At 44.1% G+C, this 23,262-nt stretch overlaps 1 protein-coding gene across 2 annotated transcripts in view; it reads right to left on the bottom strand.

Moving 5' to 3' along the window:
- Window positions 1-3,895: 3,895 nt before the first annotated feature.
- The window catches only part of KHDRBS1 (KH RNA binding domain containing, signal transduction associated 1), a 38,955-nt gene continuing 19,588 nt past the window's right edge, over window positions 3,896-23,262 (bottom strand). Inside the window, exons 8-11 of one of the 2 annotated variants that reach the window (XR_003420304.2) lie at window positions 22,721-22,779; window positions 20,203-20,395; window positions 17,524-17,583; window positions 3,896-5,633 (exon numbers count right to left, since the gene is read on the bottom strand). Coding sequence is in view for 1 of the 2 variants with exons in the window: in XM_027059800.2 (XP_026915601.1) it covers window positions 20,298-20,395; window positions 22,721-22,779 (157 nt within the window). In the remaining variant the exon portion in view is untranslated. Of the gene's footprint in view, window positions 5,634-17,523; window positions 17,584-19,970; window positions 20,396-22,720; window positions 22,780-23,262 lie in introns of those variants that run through there. The other variant, XM_027059800.2, reaches the window with a different exon arrangement.

The following is a 23,262-nucleotide window of genomic DNA, read 5'->3' as shown; positions in this document are numbered from 1 at the left end:
GGTGGGCAGATAACCCTGCCTGGTGAATCAAAGCATTCATTCCATCCTGCCACTCCAGGCTACAGTGACCAATTTTGGAGCAGGGGTGATTCGTGACTCTACTCAGGCCAAATGAGATGCTATCCTAGGACTTTTGCTAGAACAACTGGGAAATACTTCCTTCCCCTGCCCCCCAGGGATGTCAAAGCAATAGGATATGAACTTGGAGCTTCTGGTGGCTACGTTGCCACCTTTTAGGGAGGGAGAACTCAGGCAATGAAGGAAACACAGAAAAGTAAAAAAAAATCAGTTGACAATGTCTTGATAGCATCATTTGAACCCCTGGGTCCAGCCATATCTGAATCCTTTATGGACTTTTCTATTATAAAAAGCCAGTTTGTGTTTGGGGTCTGGCAACTGCAACTGAAATAATCCAGAACAACGTACACTTCGATCCCAGCATCTAGCAGAAACATCTAGGGTCCTAGTCTTTTCACATCTGCCTCCTATAGGATCCCTGGGGGAAAGAATCATAAGATGGCAGGATGTTGGTTAGGTTCTTGTTTTCCAGATCTGTGGCCACGTGTCTCAGCTGTTTTGTGACCCTGAAGCCCTTGCTTCCCTTCTTTGCATCTTCATTTCCTAATAACTTGTTCTCTATTGGCTCCTCCAGGAGTCTCGGTTCTTGAGGAAATGTCACTGGCTCTAGGCCAGTCCTGTGTCATTGAGTCTCTAGAGTTGGGATCTCTTCCTTGGTCACGTTATTTTGGGGCCATGGCTGGCGATTCTGTCCTCTGGATCAGTAGTTTTCTACCTGGACTATGCAGACCTCTAGTGGTACCCAGTGGGGGTGTGCAACCACAGGATAAAACACAATACTGCTTTCTGGAGTATCAGTTTTATTCATGGAAACGTGAGGCAGTGTTTTCAATATCAAAGTGTAGTTATTCAGAGCACCTTCTCTGCTGTAGTTTAGAATCAAATCCTGGCTCCACCACTTCTGAGCTGCATGACCTTAGGAAGTTACTTAACCTCTCTGTGCCTCAGTTTTTTCAGTGTAAAAATGAGGGTAGTCTTAGTACCTATCTTCTGAGATTATAATGAAGATTAGTCTGTGTAAAGTACTTAGAACAACGCGTGGTGGACAGTAAGTGCTATTTAAGTATTAGTTACTATTATTATAACACGGATCTATTATGAAGTACAAAGGAAAGTAATGTGAATTTGAGTGAAGACTTTGAAGAAATATCACCTGTAGCTCTCCCAGTTTCCCAGGAACTTGCTCTCTCTTCTGCCAGCAAGAATACTTACATCTGATTTTTATTACAAGCTCCAAAAGAGAATCCATGTGTCTTCGTGTTCTTCTAATTTCCTGAGCCACTCTTACTTCCATGTATATGTTAGTCTCTCCATCGAACATTCCACATCTCAGGGCTACTCATGCACCTGTACTCATCCAGACATTTGCTTTCCCATGTCTTATAGTATTACAAAGATAATAAATGCAAGCTTTAGAAAATACTGCATTTCTTTTAAAAATTATTTTAGAGAGAGAGCATGAGTAGGGAAGAGGAGAGGGGCGGAGAAAGAGAGAAAGAGAGAGAGAGAGAGAGAGAGAGAGAGAGAGAGAGAGAGAATCTCAAGCAAGCTCCATGCTCAGCACAGAGCCTGATACAGAACTTGATCCCATGACCCTGTGATCATGACCTGAGCTGAAATTAAGAGTCAGATGCTCAACGGGCTGAGCCATCAGGCTCCCGACAATACTGTATTTCTTGTTTAGGTTTTCAAAAATGAATAGGATTTTGGTAGGTAATGCACTTGGAGGGGGTGGGGGGGGGGCGTGCAATGTGATACAGAGAACAGCACGAGCAAAGGCCCAGAGGTAAGCTATGTTCCAGAAGAGCAAGTCCATTTCAGCTTGGGACTAACTGAAGATGGAGGTGGAAAAATAGGTTAGGTTCTTGAAAACTACATACAGTGAAGAGTTTGGACTTGATTATATTTTTCTAAGCCTGTTTCTTCTGTAAAATTAGGATGATTCCTGTCATTGAATTGTTGTGATGATTAATGACATAAGCAAACATGTAGGGGAGACATCCTATATAAGGAATGGAACGATTGTCATTACGAGTGGGGCACAAGGATTCTTTTCTCCTTGGTGTAAAGCAAACTATTCCACCTCTCAGGTGGCCTGCAATTTAGCCTATTGGGAGCTTATTTCACTGCAATGCACCTGTTAACCACCAGGGGGAGCTTGGCACAAAGGAATCAGAGCCCCGGACTCAACAGGAAAATTGTGGTGGGGCCCGTTGGGCAGGGCATGTGGAATCCTGCACCCTATCCAGAGCTGCTTAATGGTACGAATGGGCCATGGATCTAGGTGCCCCCTCTCTGGCTCTTTTCTTCTTTAGACCAATCACAAGATCGATCCACAACCTAGAGTTCAGCAGCTGGCCAGATGTAAGCACGGGGTAGAGGATGAGGGCCTAATCTCACCTGGGGGTCTGAGCATCTATATCTCAAACAAAAAAAGGCTTTCACCAACTTTCCTCCTAAGTCACTGGGCCCAACTCCTTCTTAGAACACCTCGTGCAGGCCAGGTAGCCCAGCTAGACCTGGGAACCTTAGAAAAGGAGCTGGAGCTACAGTGTGAGGAAGTGGAGGAGAGGCAGTGCCCTGACAGCCTTTAATGTTTATTTCTTTTTGACAGAGACAGAGACAGAATGCGAGTGGGTTAGGGGCAGGGAGAGAGGGAGACACAGAATCCGAAGCAGGCTCCAGGCTTCAAGCTGTCAGCACAGAGCTGGACGCGGGGCTTGAACTCACGAACCTGAGATCATGACCTGAGCCGAAGTCAGATGCTCAACCGACTAAGCCACCCAGGCACCCCTGCCCTAACAGTCTTCCGAGTGGCATCCACACTGCTCTGGGACTCCAGCTGTTAAGGTCTATCAAGAGAGGCCTAGCTTCTCCAATCACAACTAACCTCATATTTCATAGGATTTTCATAAAACCTCCTTTTCTTTGTCTTCTCCACTTAACCTGCAGAGAGTTAAGCAAGGACTTTTCTGTTACGGATGTTAAAACGAAGGCCCAGAGACACTTAGCAATTTACTCAAGATCACGTAGCTCTCAAGGGCAGAGCTGGGCCTGGAAGCAGTAGGAGCAGCTTGGAGGGGCCCAGGAAAGGGAAGGCAGGCAGACAGAGCCATAGCCTTCAGAACTGCTGTAGCAAGCACTGGCTCTTGGCCAGACTTCATACCCGCCCCTCCAGGGCCAGCTCCGCTGCGAGGCCCCAGGCTGCCAGCCCTGCCTCCACACTCCCACCCCAGTCCCCTGAGAGCCCATCACCCTGGCAACAGCCAGAGAAAGGCCCAGCTAAAATATTTATGGCTGAAAACAGTTCAGAGGCTTCATCTGGGGGAAGGGAGGAAGGCTGATGTCATCCCTTCTCTGCTTGCAGGGCAAGTGACTGACATGAAGGGCAGCTGGGTGGGTGGGCCAAGGCCACTAGGTCAGGGCTCTCAAAGGAAGATCCCTAGGGCTGCAAGTGGTAATGGGAGGAGGCTGTATGTGACAGACGTGACAGGTGACAGGACTCTGGTAAGAATCACAAGCCAGGAAAAAGGAGGAAGGAAACTTAAGTGTTGAGCAGTATTATGCATAGACCCCCATGTTAGGTATTTCACACACATTCCATTTGCTTCTCAGAGCCCACTCAGTGGACAGGGATTACTATCCTTTTAGGAGTAAACAGGCCCAGAAAAATACACTGCAAGTGATGAGCTAGGATTTGAATGTAGGATTTGGCTTTAGCTCTTGTGAGCTTTACTGTAATTCCACGGCTCCCAAGTAGACATCCTGTGTCGGGGGCGGGGGGGGGGGGGGTGGGGGGTGGGTGGGTGTTGAGGGCATGGCTTCCTAGGAACCTGGTGCTGGCTTTTCAGATAGTGACCCAGGCTCTGTGCCTCCATTTATCATTCAGATGCCAAGTGAATCCCTAACTCCCTGCCCCAAACTCCTCCTCTGCCTGCTGAACTGAAACAAGTCCTCAAATGCTAGATAAAGGAACTCTAGCCACAAGGTGACGCCTAAGAGACCCAGAAGCCAAGGAAAATGCAGCCTCAGTGGCCAGCTCTGGACGGTGTCTCAATGCAAACCTAAGTTGACAAACTCATCTTGGTTTGCCTGGGACTTTCCTTGTTTGGGCACTAAAAGTCTAATATCCCAGGAACCTTCTCAGTCTTAGGTAAACCTGGATAAGGTTGGTTGCCCTATACAAATGTCTCCCACAAACACAATGCTTTACTGTTTCAAGGTACTTGTGGTGGTTAAGAGGTACAAACAGGTGAAAAGCAGGGACTATGAAGTCTGACAGCTCCTTTTTCTTAGCCTTACCCAAGTTATTTATCTGTGAGCTTCTGTTTCCTCATCTGTAAAATGAGTATAATGGATCGGAGGATTAAGTGAAATTGTGCATATAAATACTTGACATGGTGCCTGGTACAGTCTAAGCACTTAATAAGTTATTAGCTCTTATTTATAGTAATCAATAATGAATAGAAAACTGGGCTCAGAGGTTTAATAAGTTGCCCAAAGTAAGTCAACTGATTTCAATGTCTGTTTCCTGCTACGAACAAATCCAAGCTCATTAGAATGTCCTAGGCAATTAAAATGCAGACAGTCTCTCTTTCCAAACCCAGCCCTCTTCCTAGTTCCTTTGTTAGGATAAATGACCGTAAGAGTTATTTTATTAAAGGAAGAATGTAGTATTAGAGGTCCCTAACTTCTGAGGTAGCTCAGGATAAAATCAGCCTAGACACAGGCACTGGAAACTAGAAGGCTATCAAAGGCTGACTTTCCAATCCTTCAAGAGCAAGTGTTAGGCCAAAGAGCTAGCTCAATATAGCTGGAGGAAGAGCGGGAGCTAGACAAGATGCCTTGGCTCTCTCCCAGAGCTGACAGAAGCTACCAGAGTGGGACCATTCTTCACTTGACCAAACTTTATTGAGCTCCTCGGTGCCAGAGACGTGTCGGGGAAGGGCTAGACAGTACAGAAGTGAAGTAGGAAAAGCCCTGCCTTTTAAAAGCCTTTTGGACAAGGTTAGTAATCAGCAATGAAGAGAAAAACAGGCTCAGAAGTTAAATAACTTGCTCAAAGTAAATGAACCTTCTCACTTGGCTTTCCTCAGACTGTAACAGAGGTGACAACCAGCCTTGGGGACCTCCAGAGGGCTCCCAGGCTGGCACCCATAGCGCAGGTGTGGTATGGCGGGAAACAGGTGATTCCATCCAGTTTTGCTGGAGGCTAAGGGGGAAGCAGGCAATCTGGGAACGGACACAGTGGGAGTGACCAGTTTATTCAGATCTAGGAAGCTGTGCTTGGGATACTGTTAGTGCCCTTCAGCTCTTTAAAGTCCTAAGCAGGTTTGTTAGCATCACAGTTCCCTGCAGCCCTGAGGACTCCATTCTGAGCCTACAGACTCTCTTAGGGGATCCTGGCTGGCTTTCTGTGGGCAAATCAGACAGATCAAGAGGTGGAGTGGGTAAAGACTGGTGATCTCTCCTGGGTTTCTCTGTGCTCAGCAAATGCCCTCAGGCCAGCCTTGACACAGCAGGCAGCTCTCTTGGTTTCCGGAGTCCTCTGATCGCTGCAAAGACACAAGTAGAAAATTAAGAGACATGAAGCTACCCTATCAGGGGGCTTCTTGGCCTCCCATTCGGCCAGGCTGCCTCCCTTACAATCTCATCCCACAGAGCAACTCTAGTTACTTCATTCAGTACAGGTTTCTAGGTGCACAGATGGGTAGACAGTAGGAGCCCACAGCTTATAAGAACTGTCTTTTTGCTGTTAGTCAGGCAATGAAAATGGAGCCTCACTTCATGTACCTCCCATCCTTGGCTATGCCTGAGCTGAGTGATTCAGGGCAGAATCAACTAAACCACTAGGGCCTTTAGCTATACAAGCTTTGAAACCACTAGGCCTTTAGCTATACAAGCTTTGGGGCCTCCAGCTACACAGAAGGGAAAATGGGTCTTGCTTTCCCAGAGATGTGAAAATGATAAAGAGCTTTCTTTAAAGACTTTGGAGGAAAGAAAATGAGAAAAATAGGCATCTTCTTACAGCTATTGTTAGCACCTCGGTCCTAAGCTCAGGGGTCCATCTCTTCTGGCCTCACAGCCCCAAATACCCAGAGTTATCTGCAGGAGAGACACATCCTAAGCCTGGGCCACAGGGCAGGGCCCTGCTCTCATGCCAAAGCCTGTTAGCAGCGCTCCTGTTCTTTTAAAAAAATAGCACCCCCCGCTCTATCGGTCGTTCCAGCCAGCAAAGTAGGAACCCTCCTTAATCACGTCCTCTTCTCCCACATCTGATCAGGCACCAAACTATGCTTATTGTAGCTCTGGAAAGTCCTTGGATCCATTCACTTCTCTACATTTTCAGTTATCACCCTATTATAGGTCTTCCTCATTTCTTGTCTGGACTAAAATAAGGTTTCCTAACAGGTCCTCAAAATCCATAATCCACTCTCCACTTAGGAGCAAGTTTTTTTTTTTTTTTTTTAAATGTTTATTTATTATTTTTGAGAGATAGAGACAGAGTGCGAGCAGAACAGGGGCACAGAGGGAGAGACAGAATCCACACAGGCTTTAGGCTCTGAGCTGTCAGCACAGAGCCCGACACGGGGCTCAAACCCATGAACCGTGAGGTCATGACCTGAGCCAAAGTCAGATGCTTAGCCGACTGAGCCACCCAGGCGCCCCAGCAAGTGATGTTTAAATTTAATCATGTTGCTCCCCACACCTCACTCCTGGATTCAGTGGTCTTCAGTGACGGCCTCAAAATAAGGTCCAGGTTCCTACCTCGCCTCAAACCTGCCCTCTGGGTAGAATGTGCTGTGTATCCTTTCCCCAAACCATTCTCGCAAACCCAAACCGTCTGCTTAGCTAACCCTTCCTTTAGATGTCAGCTTAAACATCGTTTTCTTTAAAGAAAACCCCCAAGCTAGGCTACTGCACCTGTTGTCTGTCCTTACAGCACCTTGTTCTTTCCTTTCATAGCCCTTGTCAAAACTGAGATGATGTATGTTATTTAGGAGGTTAATATTTGTTTAGTGTCTGTCTTGAGGACAGACTTATATTTGAGAAATATAAGCTCCGTGAAGGCAGGGACCAATTTTATCCTATTTACTTGCCACTGAATCTCCAGTGTCTAGCACATAGTAGGTGTTCTAATAATATATATCAGCCAATGCACTTATTTTCATTTGAGAGAGAGTGAGAGCGAGTGCACACAAGGCAGGAGAGGGGCAGAGGGAGAGAGAGGATCCCGACACAGGGTTTGATCTCATGACCCCACATCATGACCTGAATCGATTATCAAGAGTTGGACGGAGGTTCAACCAACTGAGCCACCCAGGCACCCCAGCTAATGCCTTTAATAAAATGAAGGAAAGGGGCGGCCATTTATACTGACCTCTGGAAAGAAGCTTATGAAGAATCCTATCAGAGCACAAGGTATTTCTCTTTCTCAAAGGCAGATGCAGAGCTTTTTTTCTGAACTCCAACCCCAGAGAGCCTAAGAAACGGAGAGCGTCCATTCTGTACCTAAAGCTTGGCCATGCATGGGAAGCATGAAGGCTGCAGGAGCCAAAAGCCTGAGAGGAATTAGTTGTATCTGAAACCCAAACTCTTCTATCTCAAGTTCTCACACCACAGTGTCTGGAGAGAAGAGACTGAGGTGCTAAGTGGGCTCCAGAGGTTAACAAGGGAACAACAGCTCATACAGGCTTCTTAATGCAGTATTGAGAACAGGAGGATGTCCCAATTTCTTAGCAACGTGTTCTACTTAGGTGATTGATCTGGGCTGATGGCCTGGCTGTGTCTCAGACTCTGCCTGGACACGTCTCAAATGAGCTGGCTTTTTTCAGGAGGCTCCATATCCTCCCCAAGTTTGCCCTGGAAATGACGAGGCCTCCTTGTAGCAACAAGCTCCCTGGGGGTAGGTGGGGAGAAGCACTGGGATAGCTTGTGTCCCTGTCTGAGAAGTTCCTAGCTGCCCATCTCCTGCCTGAGACAGCAGCCAAAGACTCTCACCACAGCAGTATACCCACTGCTGAGAAGCTGCTGTGTGCGGTCAAGGAATGTCAAGGAGCTGACCCTCAGCAGCATAGTTATGAAATCCAAGTCCCTTCCAGAGATAGTCTCCCTCCTCTTAGAATGGAGAGCTGCAGCTGGCGGAACACTGGATGAGAACATGGCCTCCGTCCTCGTGCTAGCACAGGTTACAGAGGAGACGACTTTCAGCCCAGGGGTCAGAAAATTGCTTTAGAGGTCAGTGAACTTATCTGTTCACTACCCACCCCCCCTCCCCAATCCCCACAAGGTTTGGTCTGCTGCCTGAACGCAGCCTCCTTGGAAGCTCAGGGAGCAATCAGGTCACAACAGGACTAGGGTGCAGTGCCCACCATAGATAGGCCTTTGTTCCTAAGGAGCCTACAAGAGCTAGCCCAGGGAACAAAAGAACAAGTAGTTAGGCAGGGCAGTGCACTTCCTCCCCTTCCCCCCCAACAGCTGCTATCTCAGACAGCTGTATCCAGCCTGTCTGCTCAGGCTATTAAATATTCATCAGATGCTTGCTAGCTTTAAACATGCAATGACTATTAATCCAGAGAGCAAGAGATACATGAAGGTTGTGGAGAGAGAAAGGGAAGGCTTAGAAATATTCAATTCGTTTAATTTCACGAATCTGGAAACACAGCACGGGGTATCCATCCTGTACACCAAAGCTGGAAACTACTTTCAGTGTAAGCGGATCTTCTGGTGGCCACTGTAGGTACAGAGAAGAGACCAGGAGGCAGTTAAGTAAGAGCAGAGACATGGGTCTCAACTCCAGCTCTTGGGCCCTTTGGTCATCCTAGCCCGGACTCCATCAGTTTCCCAGCCTAATCCCCGCTTCACAGGGTTGTCTGTGAGAATTAAGTGGGTCGCTGCATATGATAATTCCAGTGGAGTTAGCCTAGAATTAAGAGCTTAAAATGGAGGCAGATACTTCAGGCATTCAGGTCCTAGAGTGAGGAAGCAACATTCCTTAAGAGTGAAGTTTCTATCAGAACGAGTGAGTTCTCGTCTCCAATTCACAGGGTGGGTTAAAGGGACAGGATGTGGGAAGCCTCCCATAACATGTGGCAAAGGCCTAACATCCCACCCTCAAATAGCCCAAACGTCTGAGAGGAGACAGGATTATTCTTTCTGAAAAAGGTTAAGAACCAAAAGGCTTCTGGTAAGAGGAGAGCAGAAGGAAGGTAAGGTGAGGGGACAACATCCCTTCACTCTCTGGCAAAGAAATGGTGCCACTTTACCAAACTCTGCCTTTCTGCTTTCCTTTCTTACCTACCTTGGGCTCAACTGCAAACACAGGTGTGTTCAAGTCACTTTCATGCTCAAGGCCTTTAACAGCTCCTTAACCTTTAGAATGAAGACCAAATTCTTTGCCTAACATTTAGCTTTTCAAAAGGGGCAGTAACCTACTCGTCCAGCCTCTATTTATAGTTAACATTTACTGGGTGCTTACTACAGGTCACGTTGACCGTTCTGCAGGCGTTCACTCAATCTTTACAACAATGTTGTTCAATAAACGATAACCTCTCATTTTGCAGAGGATGAAACTGAGACTCAGGGAGGCTAGCTCACCTAAGGCTCCAAAGCTAGTGAAAATCTCTCGAGGCAGCGGGCACTGACATTAGTCTGTTTAAAGCCATAATAAGGTGCTAGGTAAATCTGTCTGCCTGGCAAATTCTTGGTTATCCTTTAAGACTCGACTTAAATGTCACTCCCCTTCTCCGATGCTCCCTAAGACTTCTCAGACAGCTCCCCCAGCCTCCTTGATATTCAGTTCAGCAACAGAGCACAACCACACACTACGTGACTATTGAAGACTTATTCTCTTCCATTAGACTGAGCTTCTGAAAGGCAGACAGTATAAACTGATGGAGACCCGTGACCTGTAACAGCCAGAATAAGGACCTATGTGGTCTCAGCGATGTTCACTGCAGCAGCAATAATATGCCTGCAGAAGCAGCCTCCTTCCAGAATAGAGAATACTGTATAGGCTGAGATGGTTCTAGCTGACAAGTAAAACTCTTTTTAAAATTCCAACACAATCTAGTAGTTGAAACTGATCATGGACTCTGAAATCAGACGGCTTGAGCTTGAATTCCAGTTCTGCTACTTAACAGCTGCATGACCTTGGACAAGTTACCTAATTTTTCTGGGCCTCAGTTTCATCACTGTGTAAAAATGGGACAATAATAGCTACTTTATAGGTGGATAAGGTAATACATACACATAGCAAAGAATAAATGTTAGAACTGACAAAATGCAATAGTTAAGATACATTTTCTTTTCGGATTTTAACAGCTGAAATCAGGATGCATCTTACACTTGATATGAAAACAAACTATTGTGTTGATTTAATTGGCAGTATTTTTTCTTTCTTTGCAGTACTTGATACAGCTTATAAAAAATGGCCTCAGTATCAATGAAATATGGTGTCATCTTACAGAAGTAGTGTGCTTTCAGCATAGAGAATTGACTTCAGTATATAAAAATCCTGAGAGGCACACCCCACAACTTGCTACGCAATGATGGTAAATTACTTCACCTCCCCTAGTATCAGCTGCCTCATTTACCAAGTAGGGACACACAGGAGGCATTCAAATTAGAATTAAGAGCTCCTCCCTTAGCCAGGAAGAGCTGCTTATTTTCCCTATGTCACTTTCTCCTTCCCTTCCCAAGTGGGGTCAAGATCACTGCATGGAAACAGACCAAGGAAAAATTTAATGTTTATTTTTGAGAAAGAGAGCATGAGTGGGGGAGGGGCAGAGAGCGAGGGAGACACAGAATCTGAAGCAGGCTCCAGGCTCCAAGCTGTCAGCAGAGTCCAACGTGGGGTTCGAACCCACAAACTGCAAGATCATAACCTGAGCCAAGGTCGGACCCTTGGGCCACCCAGGTGCCCCAGACCAAGGAAAAATTTAAATGACTACTTAACAGTAACACTGCCAGCAAATAGCAGCCTGTACAGGCTCTCACAAGGCACAAGAACATAGAAAGACGGAGCCCGTGAGCCTTGAGGGACATACAGCTTTGGGGTTTGAGACCAGGCAGGGAGTACTTAAGTTTCAAAAACCTCAGTGAAACATCTACCACCACACCACCCCTACTCCCCTATTCACATGGTACCGTGCAACTCTGTGTATGTGCAGGCAAGAGGCTTTTGGGTCTTGACTCTCAGGCTGCTGTTCCTAAAACAAAACACAGTCTGAGTCTGTTTCATGTTTAGTGGCCAGAGAGCCCTAGCAGCTGCTGAGGCATCCTTACCTTCATTCTTGGCTTGGGACACGGGGTGGAAGGGGGGTGGGAGAGAAAGCAAGAAGGGACAAACCCTAAGGCTACTTGAATAACTGTAGTATCCCTAGGTAACAAAGGGTGAGAGTGTTCCTTTAGCAGCAACAGTCATTGCCATGAACACCCTGGAGGTTCCACAGAAACCCTGGAGAGAAATGGGGACAGGAGCAAAGGATGTTGCTAGTGGAAGGAAGGGCACACAGAGCACAGCCTCTAAGCCTCGGAAGAACTACATATGGCCAGGCATGGCAGCTAGAATAGCCAGCCTCCTTTCCCCTTTAGCAGCCAGAAGTATAAACGCAGGGTAAAGACAGGGTTTGGAGATATCCATATGTGGGATCAAATCCTAGCCCCATGACTGACTATTAGCCTTTAGTGATGCCAAAATAATCCAGTCAGCTATTATTTATTGAGTAGCTACTATTTGTCAGAAATTACTCCAATTATATCAGTAACTTTTAGTAATACATATTTTAAAAGGTAGCAGATCTATATCGCTGTGGTCAATTGGTGTGCCAGTATGGAAAAGGGTGCCAAGATCATCCAACGGGGAAAAACAGTCTTTTGAATAAATGATGCTGGGACAACTGGATATCCACGTGCAAAAGAATGAATATGAGACTCCCACCTCACACCATATGCAAAAGTTAATGCAAAATGGGCGACAGACCTAAATGTATGAAATAAAACTAGATGGAAATAGGTATAAATCTTTGGAACTTTGAATGAGACAGTGGCTTCTTATCTATGACAGCAAAAGCACAAGCAACAAAAGAAAATAGATAATTCGGACTTCCATCAAAATGGTACTTTTGTGGTTCAGAGAATGTAAAGAGAAGGGTGCGTGGCTGGCTCATTTTGTAGAGCATGAGACTCTTGATCTCAGGGTTGTGAGTTCAAGCCCCACGTTGGGCATGGAGCCTACTTAAAACAGAATAAAACAAAACAACCAAAGAAAATAAAATGATAACCCATGAAATGGGAGAAAAATACTTGCAAATCACCTATCTGACAAGGGTCTAGCACCAGACCATATAAAGAACTTACAATTTAATAATAAAAAGATAGTCCCGTGTGAAAATTGATAGAAGATTTCAATAGACGTTTCTCCACAAAAGACCTACAAATAGGGGATCAGCACATGAAAAGATGCTCAACAACATTAGTCATTAAGGAAGGTACCAATCAAAACCACAATGAGATACCAATTCATGGCCAGCAGGATAGTTACAATAAACAGAGCAGAAAATAACAAGTGTAGGTGGAGAAATTTGAAACTTCATACATTGCTGGTGGGAACATGGTGCAGCCTCTGGCAGTCCCTCCAACAGTTAAGCAAAGGGCTGCCGTCTGACCCAGCAATTCCTCTCCTAGGTGTACGTGCAAGAAACTGAAAACATATGTCCACATCAGAACTTGTACATTAATGCCCAGAACAGTATTTTTTAAAAAAAAATGCTTAGTTTTAAAAGAGAGAGCACGAGCTGGGGAGGGGCAGAGAGAGAAGGGGACAGATGATTTGAAGTGGGCTTAGTGCTGACAGCAGTGAGCCTGATGCAGGGCTCGAACTTATGAACCATGAGATCATGACCTGAGCTGGTCCAATTGCTCAACCAACAGAGCCACACAGGTGCCCAGTATTTTTTTTGAAGTTTGTTTGTTTATTTATTATTTTTAAATGCTTATTTTTGAGAGAGAGAGAGAGAGAGGCAGAGAGAGAGAGAATGAATGAATCCAAAGCAGGCTCCAGGCTCTGAGCTGTCAGCAAAGAGCCCAAAGCGGGACTCGAACCCACGAATGGAAGATCATGACCTGAGCTAAAGTGGATGCTTAACCTATTGCGCCACCCAGGTGCCCCTAAAGTTTATTTATGTTGAGAGAGTACACAAGCAGGGTAGGGAAAGGATAAAGAAAGAGAGAGACAGAGACAGAGACAGAGAGACAGAAAGAATCCCAAGCATGCTCCACATGCTGCCAAAACCCAATGTGGGGCCCAAACTCATGAACTGTGATATGACTTGAGCCTAAGTCGGACACATAACCGACTGAGCCACCCAGGCGCCCCACAGAATTTTTCACTATGGCTAAAAAACAGAAACAACCTAGATGTCCATCGGTGGGTGAATGGATAAATAACAAGTGCAATATACATCCAATGAAACAGTATTTGACATTAGAAGGAATAAAGTACTAATACGTGTTACGACATGGATGGAACTTGAAGACATTATGCTAAGTGAAAGAAGCCAGTCAAAAAAGATCCCATGTTGTATGCTTCCATTTACACGAAATGCCCAGAACAGGCCAGTCAACAGAGGTAGGAAGTACATGAGTGGTTGCTTAGGGCTGGGGAAGGTAAGTGGATGGGGGAGATGGCTAAGAGGCATGGGAATTCTTTTTGGGGGGTGATAAACATGCTCTAAAACTGAATGTGGTGATGACTGTACAATCCTGTATATATTAAAAACCACTGAATTGTACACTTTAAATGGGTGAATCACAACCATGTGATTCTCAATAGGGGATCACATCTCCATATGATATCTCAATAATCCTAACATGTCTTTTAATTTGTATTAATAGAAGCTAACCAGAGGCTGTAAACTGGTAGGCTTATGGGCAGCATTTGGCTTGCAGCAGAGGTTTTACAGGGACTAATACTGATCTGAGTAAACATTAACTGCCAGTATAGGGGTGCCTGGGTGGCTCAGTCGGTTAAGTGTCTGACTTCAGCTCAGGTCATGACCTCAACGTTTGTGAGTTCGAGCCCCGCATCAGGCTCTGTGCTGACAGATCAGAGCCTGGAGCCTGCTTTGGTTTCTGTGTCTTCCTCTTTCTCGGCCCCTCCCCTACTCAACGTTCTCTCTCTCTCTCTTTCAAAAATAAACATTAAAACAAAAAAACAAAAACAAAATGAAAAAACCCAACAACTGCCAGCACATAAAATCCAAATTACTAGTTCTTGAAAATCAGATCTAGGAAGTCTAACAAAAAAACCTTCTGGAACTGGAAAAGAAACACGAATGAAAAGGATCTTCAAGTGCTTGACAGGCTATTTCTTCAGGTGTCCAAGGTAGAACCAGTGTAAGTTACCAGAGTGACTCATTCAAAGTGAGGGAACACTTCTAATACTTGCAGCGGTCTTAAATGAAATGGGTTGCTTTTGGAAGTAGTATGCTTCCTATCACTAGTACAAAGTAATGATACAGGGGCACCTGGGTGGCTCAGTCGGTTAAGCATCAGACTTCAGCTCAGGTCATGATCTCACAGTCTGTGACTTCGAGCCCCACGTCGGACTCCGTGGGGACAGCTCAGAACCTGGAGCCTGCTTCAGATTCTGTGTCTCCCTCTCTCTCTGCCCCTCCCGTGCTCATGCTCTGTCTCTCTCTGTCTCAAAAATAAATAAAAACATTAAAAAAAAAAGAATAATGATACATGCTGTAATGATACATGGATGATCCCTGAAAATATTATGCAAAGTGAAAGAAGCCTATCACAAAAGGCACATATTATGTAATTCCATTTATGTCAAACATCCAGAAGAAGCAAATCCATAGAAACAAAAAGTAGGTTAGTGGTTGCCAGGGGCTGGGGAGAGAGGGGAATTGGGAGTGACTGCTAACAGGTATGGGATTTCTTTTTGGGGTAATGGAAATTTTCTGGAATTAAATAGTGGTGATGGTTGCACGGCATTGTGGGTATTCTAAAAACCACCAAACTGTACACTTCAAAATGGTTAAAATGGGGCGCCTGGGTGGTTCAGTCAATTAAGCGACTGACTCTTGATTTCAGCTCAGGTCATGATCTCACAGTTTGTGGGATCAAGCACCATGTCCAGCTCCATGCATACAGCGTGGTGCCTGCTTGGGATTTTCTCCCTTCCTCTCTTTCTCTCTGCCCCTCCCTTGCACATGTGCGCACACATGCACTCTTCCCCTATCTCAAAATAAAGAAATAAACTTAAAAAAAAAAAAATGGTTAAAATGGTAAATTTTATGTTACTCAAGTTTTATAACAGTTAAGAGAGAAAGGTAAAGAAAACCAAATGTGGGGCGCCTGGGTGGCTCAGTCGGTTGAGAGGCCAACTTCGGCTCAGGTCATGATCTCGCGGTCCGTGAGTTCGAGCCCCGTGTCGGGCTCTGTGCTGACGGCTCAGAGCCTGGAGCCTGTTTCAGATTCTGTGTCTCCTTCTCTCTGACCCTCCCCCGTTCATGCTCTGTCTCTCTCTGTCTCAAAAATAAATAAACGTTTAAAAAAAAAAAAAAAAAAGAAGACCAAATGAGATAATTCTTATTAACTGCTTAGGATATTATCACACAGTGATGTTAACTACTATTATCAACTTTATTGAGGCCCAGAGAGGGATTAAAGGTTTTGTTTTCGTCAAAACAGAGATAAATGATGAAGCAGAGTCAGGATAGGTCCCCAATCCTGCCTGGCTTATCTAAAGCCTACAGGACTGTAATAATAAAAATTCACAGGTAGTGACAGAAAGCTATAGAAAACACTGGGACTAACTGACTAAGCTACAAACTCAGAAAAAGCAGACCACTTGCTGCAGATCCAGATCTGCCAACAATAAAAACCTGTTTTTCCAGGCACAAATTGTAGGCCAAATGAAGAAAGAAGCATCCCCCCAATTCTGCTCTGAAGACTACCCTAGGGAAGAGTCAAGACTAATTCTCTGTATTCAGGGACTTTCCCCTAAAATTGCCTTGCCATTCATGTAATCAATATCAGACTTAGGACTTCCTAGGTGCCCAGAACCATGACCAACACACATGGTCTTCTGGAGTCTCCAGACCTCAGAGGCTCCTGGGAGAAGCAGGTCAGGAAGACATGATCTCCCAAGAAGGCAGATATCACCGTCAAAGGCTGTACATGCCTTTGGCCTACCTAGTTTGGCCCTTTCCCTTCAGTGCCCTCTTAACCTTAACAACCCTCTTGGGAACAGAGGGATGAATCATCCACCCAGCTCCTCGACAGCTTCAATCCGCAGGAAGGCTTGCTCAGTTGCCGGAGCCCTCGCCTACCCAAATCAGGGGGTTAACCTTTCTTCCAGAACACCAATATTTACTATATATAGGACACCAAATTGATTGGCCTTACACATACTAAAACTCATTCAGTTTGCCAACCACTCTAAGGTGTACATTATCACCATCTTCCTCCCTAGATTTGGAAATAAGTGGTTTGTGTCAGGTCACTTAACAAAGACAGCTTGGAGATTCAACTCTCTTTGTCATTGTCTCATATCCTTTCTACTATGCCACACTATCCCTTCTGAGGGTCTCCTCAGGGTGAGAAATACCTCTTTCCTTAGATTAAAAGCAGTATAATATAGAGAGTTAAGATGTTAGGTTCTGGCAACAAACTTGGGCTCGATTACTAGCCATACTAATTATATGACTCTGGGAAGTACTTAACCTCATTAAGTCTCAGTTACTTCTGTAATATATAAATATTACTGGACAATTGTTTTTTGGCTTCCTAGCACCCGTTCCTTTTTCCTAATAACACCCTGGCTTCCTTTTGCATAATTAGTTTTTTCTTCCCACATCCTGGTAAAGAATGAACATGTGACTCAAGCTAATACAGTCTCACATTCCCTCCCTAGAACTTGAATCTCAAGGGAGAAAGCAAACAAACACAGCTAGAGTTCATGCATTCTAGCAATAGCACCTAAATAGCTAGTCCTGTCTTCAAGAACATTCCAATGATCTACCACTGCTGTCCCAGTTCTCTGCAATCTGGTTCCCATGCCAGATTTTCTAGCCTTCACACTAAATCTGGAGCCCCTAACACATTTCTAATAAATACCCTTTTATTTACATTATCTAGTCACTTTGTTGCTTATAACCAATGAACTCCAAATGAAACACTGCCCCACCTCATAAGTTATTGACAGGATAGAGTGGGATTTAATAAATAGAAGCTGACACTACGATCATAACAAATAAATTCAGTATGGATCGTAAACCAACATATAAACATAGTCGTGTTGTAAATAGGATACGGATGACAGGCAAGAAAAGTGTGCCCACTGATCACCTTCCAGGCCACCGCCTGGCAAAACTATTTTATAGTTAGGATAAAAGTCCCACATCCTTAGCAGAAATCACCTTAACCTACCTGACATGGGTCTTCACTACCCATTCTACTCCAGGAAATGCCTCAGGAGTTTTCAATCACCTGAAAATGGAGAAGTAAGAGGTCAGTCTTTTGAAGAGGAAGTTTTAAAGACATACAAAATAAAAGATAGAGATCCTGCATGCAGTTTACACATTACAGGAGAGAAACATGCAACTTTAAAGAAATTTTAAGTAACATTTCATTGTGAATATCAATATGGGGACCTACAGGGGCTCATCCTTGTACATTTTTAAATAGCTGAGCAGAAAGCTTGACTTTGGGGAGCAGCAGGTCTAATCTACATTCATTGAAATTTTACAATGTGTCATTTAAGATGTCAGACTTTGTGCCCAGGTTACATTACAGTTCACTTGTGATGGGCAGGATTATTAAGAGTTATGGCTAATTTATGCGGCAGCATATGGTTTTTCTTTTTACAGCTATTTTTATTAAACAAGTTTTGCAAAGTTTTAACATTAAAATTAACAGCTAAAGAATTGTTTATGCAAGTTGCTGTCACAGTTTATGTAAAAGAGAAATATGTGCTATTAAAATCAGACATTTAGGTTACCTTTGGTTTTTTGCGATGCATGTTAGCTTTACACATCCTGATTCTCTTGCGATAATTTTCCTTTAAAAAGGGGGGTATAGAGTGATCTCTTTTCATCAAAACAAGACATAATGCCCTGAAAGCTGACTTCAAACCATGGTTGAAAATTCAGTTATTTACACTTTATCACAATCTACAAATACATTTTTTTGTTGGTGTGTTTTAAAAAGAAAAAAAAAATGTCCATCATGCACTGCTGCAGGCAGCTTGGCACTTCATACAAGAGGATTTTTCACCCCCGAGCAGTTTAGGTGGCTCCCTTAGGGAAGGCATGAGAACCCCGAGAATTAACAGAGGAGTGGAAACAGGGCCGACCAATTCCATCATTTCCTCTCTTGGTCTCTCAGGAGGGAGTTCAGAGCCAGCCTAACATGCCAGATCCTGCCCCAGCCCAGCTGATTTGTCAACAGCATTTCTGGGACTGGAAGGGAAACCCTTAAGGGCACCCAGGGTTTGCTGAACTGTCGTATCTAAAGGCAGGTGCTATCTCTTTCCAAGCTCACAGAGGTTATTTGGTGTCACTCTTAGGGCCACCTGGGGGCTCTACAGAAGGTGCAAGCGAGGGTGGCTGGCACTTTAAATACTGAGGCCTATGTATCGAAACCAATCCAAGTTTCGGCTCAGTTGGGTTTTTTCTCTCCAGAAATTAGAGCTTGTGATATAGGACGGATAAAACTGCTGTCAACAACTTCCAGGGGGTGAAAAAGCTTTGGTTATTTTTAAACTAAAACTTAACAACTCGATAAACTTTTTTTTGGTAAACTTAAAATAAAATCCCCCCCACCACTTTTAAGAATGTCTCCAAATTTTTAACAAGCCCATTAACTTTAGAATTAATTTAAGTTTATTTGAAAGAGAAAACTATTTTATTGTCCACCCAAAAAAAATGACAATTCATCACATTTACTTTGATTAAAAAAGGACTAAACTTTATTGACAAACTGCTGCAGACATTTTGACATAAGTTTAAGCTACCTATTTAGGCAGACTTACACATGTAGCATTTAATCTTCCAAGAACAAAATGGGAGGACGGTACAAATCCAATTAGGACTTTAACTTATGTACAAAGTGGATTTTGATTCCTTTTTCATTCAGCTGCAGTGTCCCTTTTTATATCATGCTAGTGTTGAGACATACTTCACTAACTACCTTGGGAACAGTTCAATATTGACAACTGTCAACTTAAAAAAAATCATCAGCTTGTGGCTCTAAGTGTCCAAGTGAGCTTTACATGGAGTGCAGAATCTCAGATGGACAAAACACTTTGTCTTTTTAAATACTGAAATTTTAATTATTAGTATTACTATTGAAAGGTTTTTCATGGCTAAAAAGCTCTGCATCAAATTCAATCCAGGTGGCCAGCCCCTCTCCCCAAATCAACCTCTTCAAATCGTACTCCCCGCTAAGTATCTCTCAACACTGTATGTCTGGGGCTAGATTTCAAAACCCACATAATGAAAAAGTCAGTTTTACAAACCTAATTTTGTTGTTGCTGTTGTTTTAAATCAATTAACGTTAAAAATTGCATCAACTATTTAATTCATGAGGATCTTTCATATTAAAATTTAACCTTAAGATTCAACCGCCATGTGCTTTTAAAGGAAACATTTTTAGAGACGTCTGAGCTCACTTTTACATGGTGGCACCTATTGCCGTTAACGTTTGTGATTTTAAATCTTAAACAGCCCTGAATTTTGAAATGTAGCCTAGTTTGGGATTCTGCAACTACAACTTTACGGGATGCCTCAAATCAAAACTAAGAGAAAGTTAACAAGCCTTAAACTTCAGAACCTTTAAAGCAAGCAATGTCACTTTTGAAACTAACAGGTTTGTGGTTTTTTTTTTTTTTTACTCAACTTCTTTTTTTTATTATAAAAGGTACATTTCTGTTTATATTTAAACAACAAAGAAAAAAAGCATCTACACACTTAAAAAATTAATTCGATATTCCTAAATCTATTTTAACTCATTTTAAAATACTACATACAGAAGCCAGAATGCAGAGTTAAGAATGGAGTAAGGTGGGGAGAAGAAGGGGACCACGAAGAAAAACACTTAGACAATTACTTGTCTGTTGTGGGTAAAGCAACAGGAATCCTGGGAGATACAAGAAATCAGTAACAACTTTGCTCATAACTGATATTTTCCCCTCATGTGTGTTTTTAATAACGTCCATATGGGTGCTCTCTGTATGCTCCCTTCACTGGCCTAGCTGGAGGGGCCTTCAGCGACGGCCTGGTCCCATTCCAGTCGTCTTGGCCTGTGGGGAAAGCAAGAACAGTTTAATAAACCACATGCCACTGGCATCTTGGGATGAGCAGGAGTAGAGTATATGGTAAAGATCACCAGAAACACTGCTTCGCTTCCAGTGGCATGCCACCTCCCAGTGGTCCTTGCTTTTTTGCTCTGCTTGGACCTCCTGAACAGTTTAGTTCATTTTCCAGCTGTAGGGCAATTTGGAGTGGGCAGACGAGAAACAGCTCAGAAAAGACCTGGAGTCATCTACAGCAAAGAGGTTCTCCACAGGCAACATGATCTCTACTCCAGGATAACCCAATACCTGGATAAACCCGACACCTTACTCAAGACAGTAAAACAAAAATCAGTCTCAGTGGGTCCACGACGCCCTTTTTCCTGTTCCCAAAGGAATTTGGCAGAAAGCCTCAGGTAACATGGCAACTTTGGGAAGTCTTTCAGAATGGAAGTAGGCAGCTCCCTTTCCAACAGCAAGTCAGGTATCCCTGTTGAGGCGTGTCCTCTGGCTCTCTGGGAGAAGCAAACAAGGGCCACATTTCATGAGGCCTCCTCACCAACAGAGCTGGTCCACTGCTCTGGTGGAGGGAAGTACAACAGAATGTGTTTATAGCACTGATGAAGAGAATTCACTATTTTCTTTCTTAGGCAATAGCCCAGAGAAGCCAGACACCATGGTTGACATCCTCAAATGGTTTTCCTTTGTCACAGGGAAAAGCCCGAGGGAGGTATCACTTACTTCTATAGCTGACCTTTTAGGAAAAAGAGTTGTGTCTATGAGCTTATTCTTCCCACTCGCCCCCATACTTTACCCAAGCCAGTTCATCCCTGAAGTATTTCTCCAGCTGCCTGCATTCACAAATAAGAGCCTCCATCACTATAGGTCTCAAACCTCTATGTGGATCTAAAGTCCCAAAGAATCCTATCTAAGCTTGTTTATACCCTTAGTGTAATAGGTACATCCATCACTTTCCAAGTGGCTTCTGGTACCAACAAGACGGTTTATTTTTCTAATTCTGTATATAAACGCAGAAATCGTAACAGATTAACTGTGGCAACATCATACCAGGAGCAAAAGAGGCAGCCTGCCTCTTTCAGTCCAGTCTCTTCTCTGGCAAAACAGAAATGTAATTTAGTCAAACACATACAGAGGCCCCATTGTACTGTCTCGCCGATGGAGGGAAATACCCTAGGGCAATCCCACCGCCCTTCTAAATAGTGGCATGCGAGCAGAGCGGTGCAGTGTTACCGATGGCAACTGTCCAGTACCATTTAGTGAGAACTGGTAAAAACTATTTCCCTGGGCAAGCAACTGACTGGCTACTACATACTGTGCTGAAGAATTAAGCTCAGCTGGTCTCAGCTCGAAAAGGCTCCCCACCCCTTCTTTTCAACAAGGGGTAAGGGGAGACTGTTAACTAGTCTGTTAATATGACCTGTCAACTGATGAGCCCCTTGCCAAGGACTCTGGAATTCCCTCAGGTATGCTGAAAATACCTTGCATTTCAAAGGCTGCTCTCTCTGCACCCACTGCCACATGGCACTCCCTATGGGGCCCATTAACCCAGGGCCATAACTGGCTCTTGAGGACACTCTTGAGCAATGTGTTTTCAACTAAACCTCAGGGAAGACAGCTTGGTCCTGCTGCCATTCCAGCCTCTATAGCTCTCTTGGGATCAAGGACTGACCTGACGTGTCTCCAAGCCAGTAAGGAACTTGGTGCCAGTACTGCCCTGACCTGGCTCCAGCCCCTAAGGCCTCAGATCTGAGACTGACAGGCACTATTCTTGCATCCAACCTGCCCTGGCCAGCTACTTGCCATCTAGCTCCCCTTCAACTAACATTTCCTCTACATAGATTCGTTTTGATGAGAGCTAATACTGTTCTTGAAAAACAAAGTGGGGCTGGAGAATAAAGCTAGATACGATGAAGTTCTTGTTATCTACCAATGTGGCCTAAGCACTAGCAGCAAAGGCCCTGCAACATGACTTAGGCCTAGCCATCTCTCCTGACCTGAAGTAGAAAACGATCAACACTGGCTTAAAAGTCTGCTGTTCCAACCAGGCCAAGCTGGACCTGGGCCCTAGTTTAAGACATCCGCTTAACTTTCCAAGAGTAACAGTAACCCCATCTCACCTTAAGAGCTCCTCTTTCTATGGCACACCACACAATTTAAGTAAGAGCAGCACTGCTATTGTCACATCTCCAACATCTCAGCTTTCTGAAGTCTTCTCCTTAGGTGGGTGACTGGCGGACCCCCAATAATCCAGTCACCAGCACTCTCCCTGGCACTTACTTGCACATTCTGCCCACCACGGAAATAAAGACATACCATAAGCTTCATAAGAATCTTGAACCTCCCCATGTCCATAGTCATAATATTCTGAATCCCTGAAAGTCAAAGACAGAGTGTTAGAGAGCTCGAGAGTTAAGTCTGTTTTGGTTTCACTTCCCCCACATCTCAGTCATTCTACTACATGTATAATACAGGAAAACGCTAATTCTGCTCCATCTCCAAACCAGAAAATACTTCCAAAACATGTATGTGCTATGCATTTATAAAAAAATGACAATAGCAGAGAAAAATGGATACCACATAAAGTGAAAAACCAAAATTCTAAACTGACCATCTTAATCACAGTGCACACAAACACACATTTATAGGGCTCACTGGAAAAGAATACACAAACATGCTGTTCTGTCCCCATTGTAGAATTATGAGACACTTACAGTCAATCACAGATACAATGCATATACACAAAAAACGTTATTTAAGAAAAGTGCAGAAAATAACCTCACTTATGGTAGTGGGATTCTAGCTTCCTTTTAAACTTTAATGCACCTTTAATGTGGCTGTGATAGTTTTAAATAATA

Source organism: Acinonyx jubatus, chromosome C1, assembly GCF_027475565.1.
Source record: "Acinonyx jubatus isolate Ajub_Pintada_27869175 chromosome C1, VMU_Ajub_asm_v1.0, whole genome shotgun sequence".
In the NCBI taxonomy this organism is placed as follows: domain Eukaryota; kingdom Metazoa; phylum Chordata; class Mammalia; order Carnivora; family Felidae; genus Acinonyx; species Acinonyx jubatus.
This window is presented reverse-complemented; position numbering and strand designations above follow the sequence as displayed.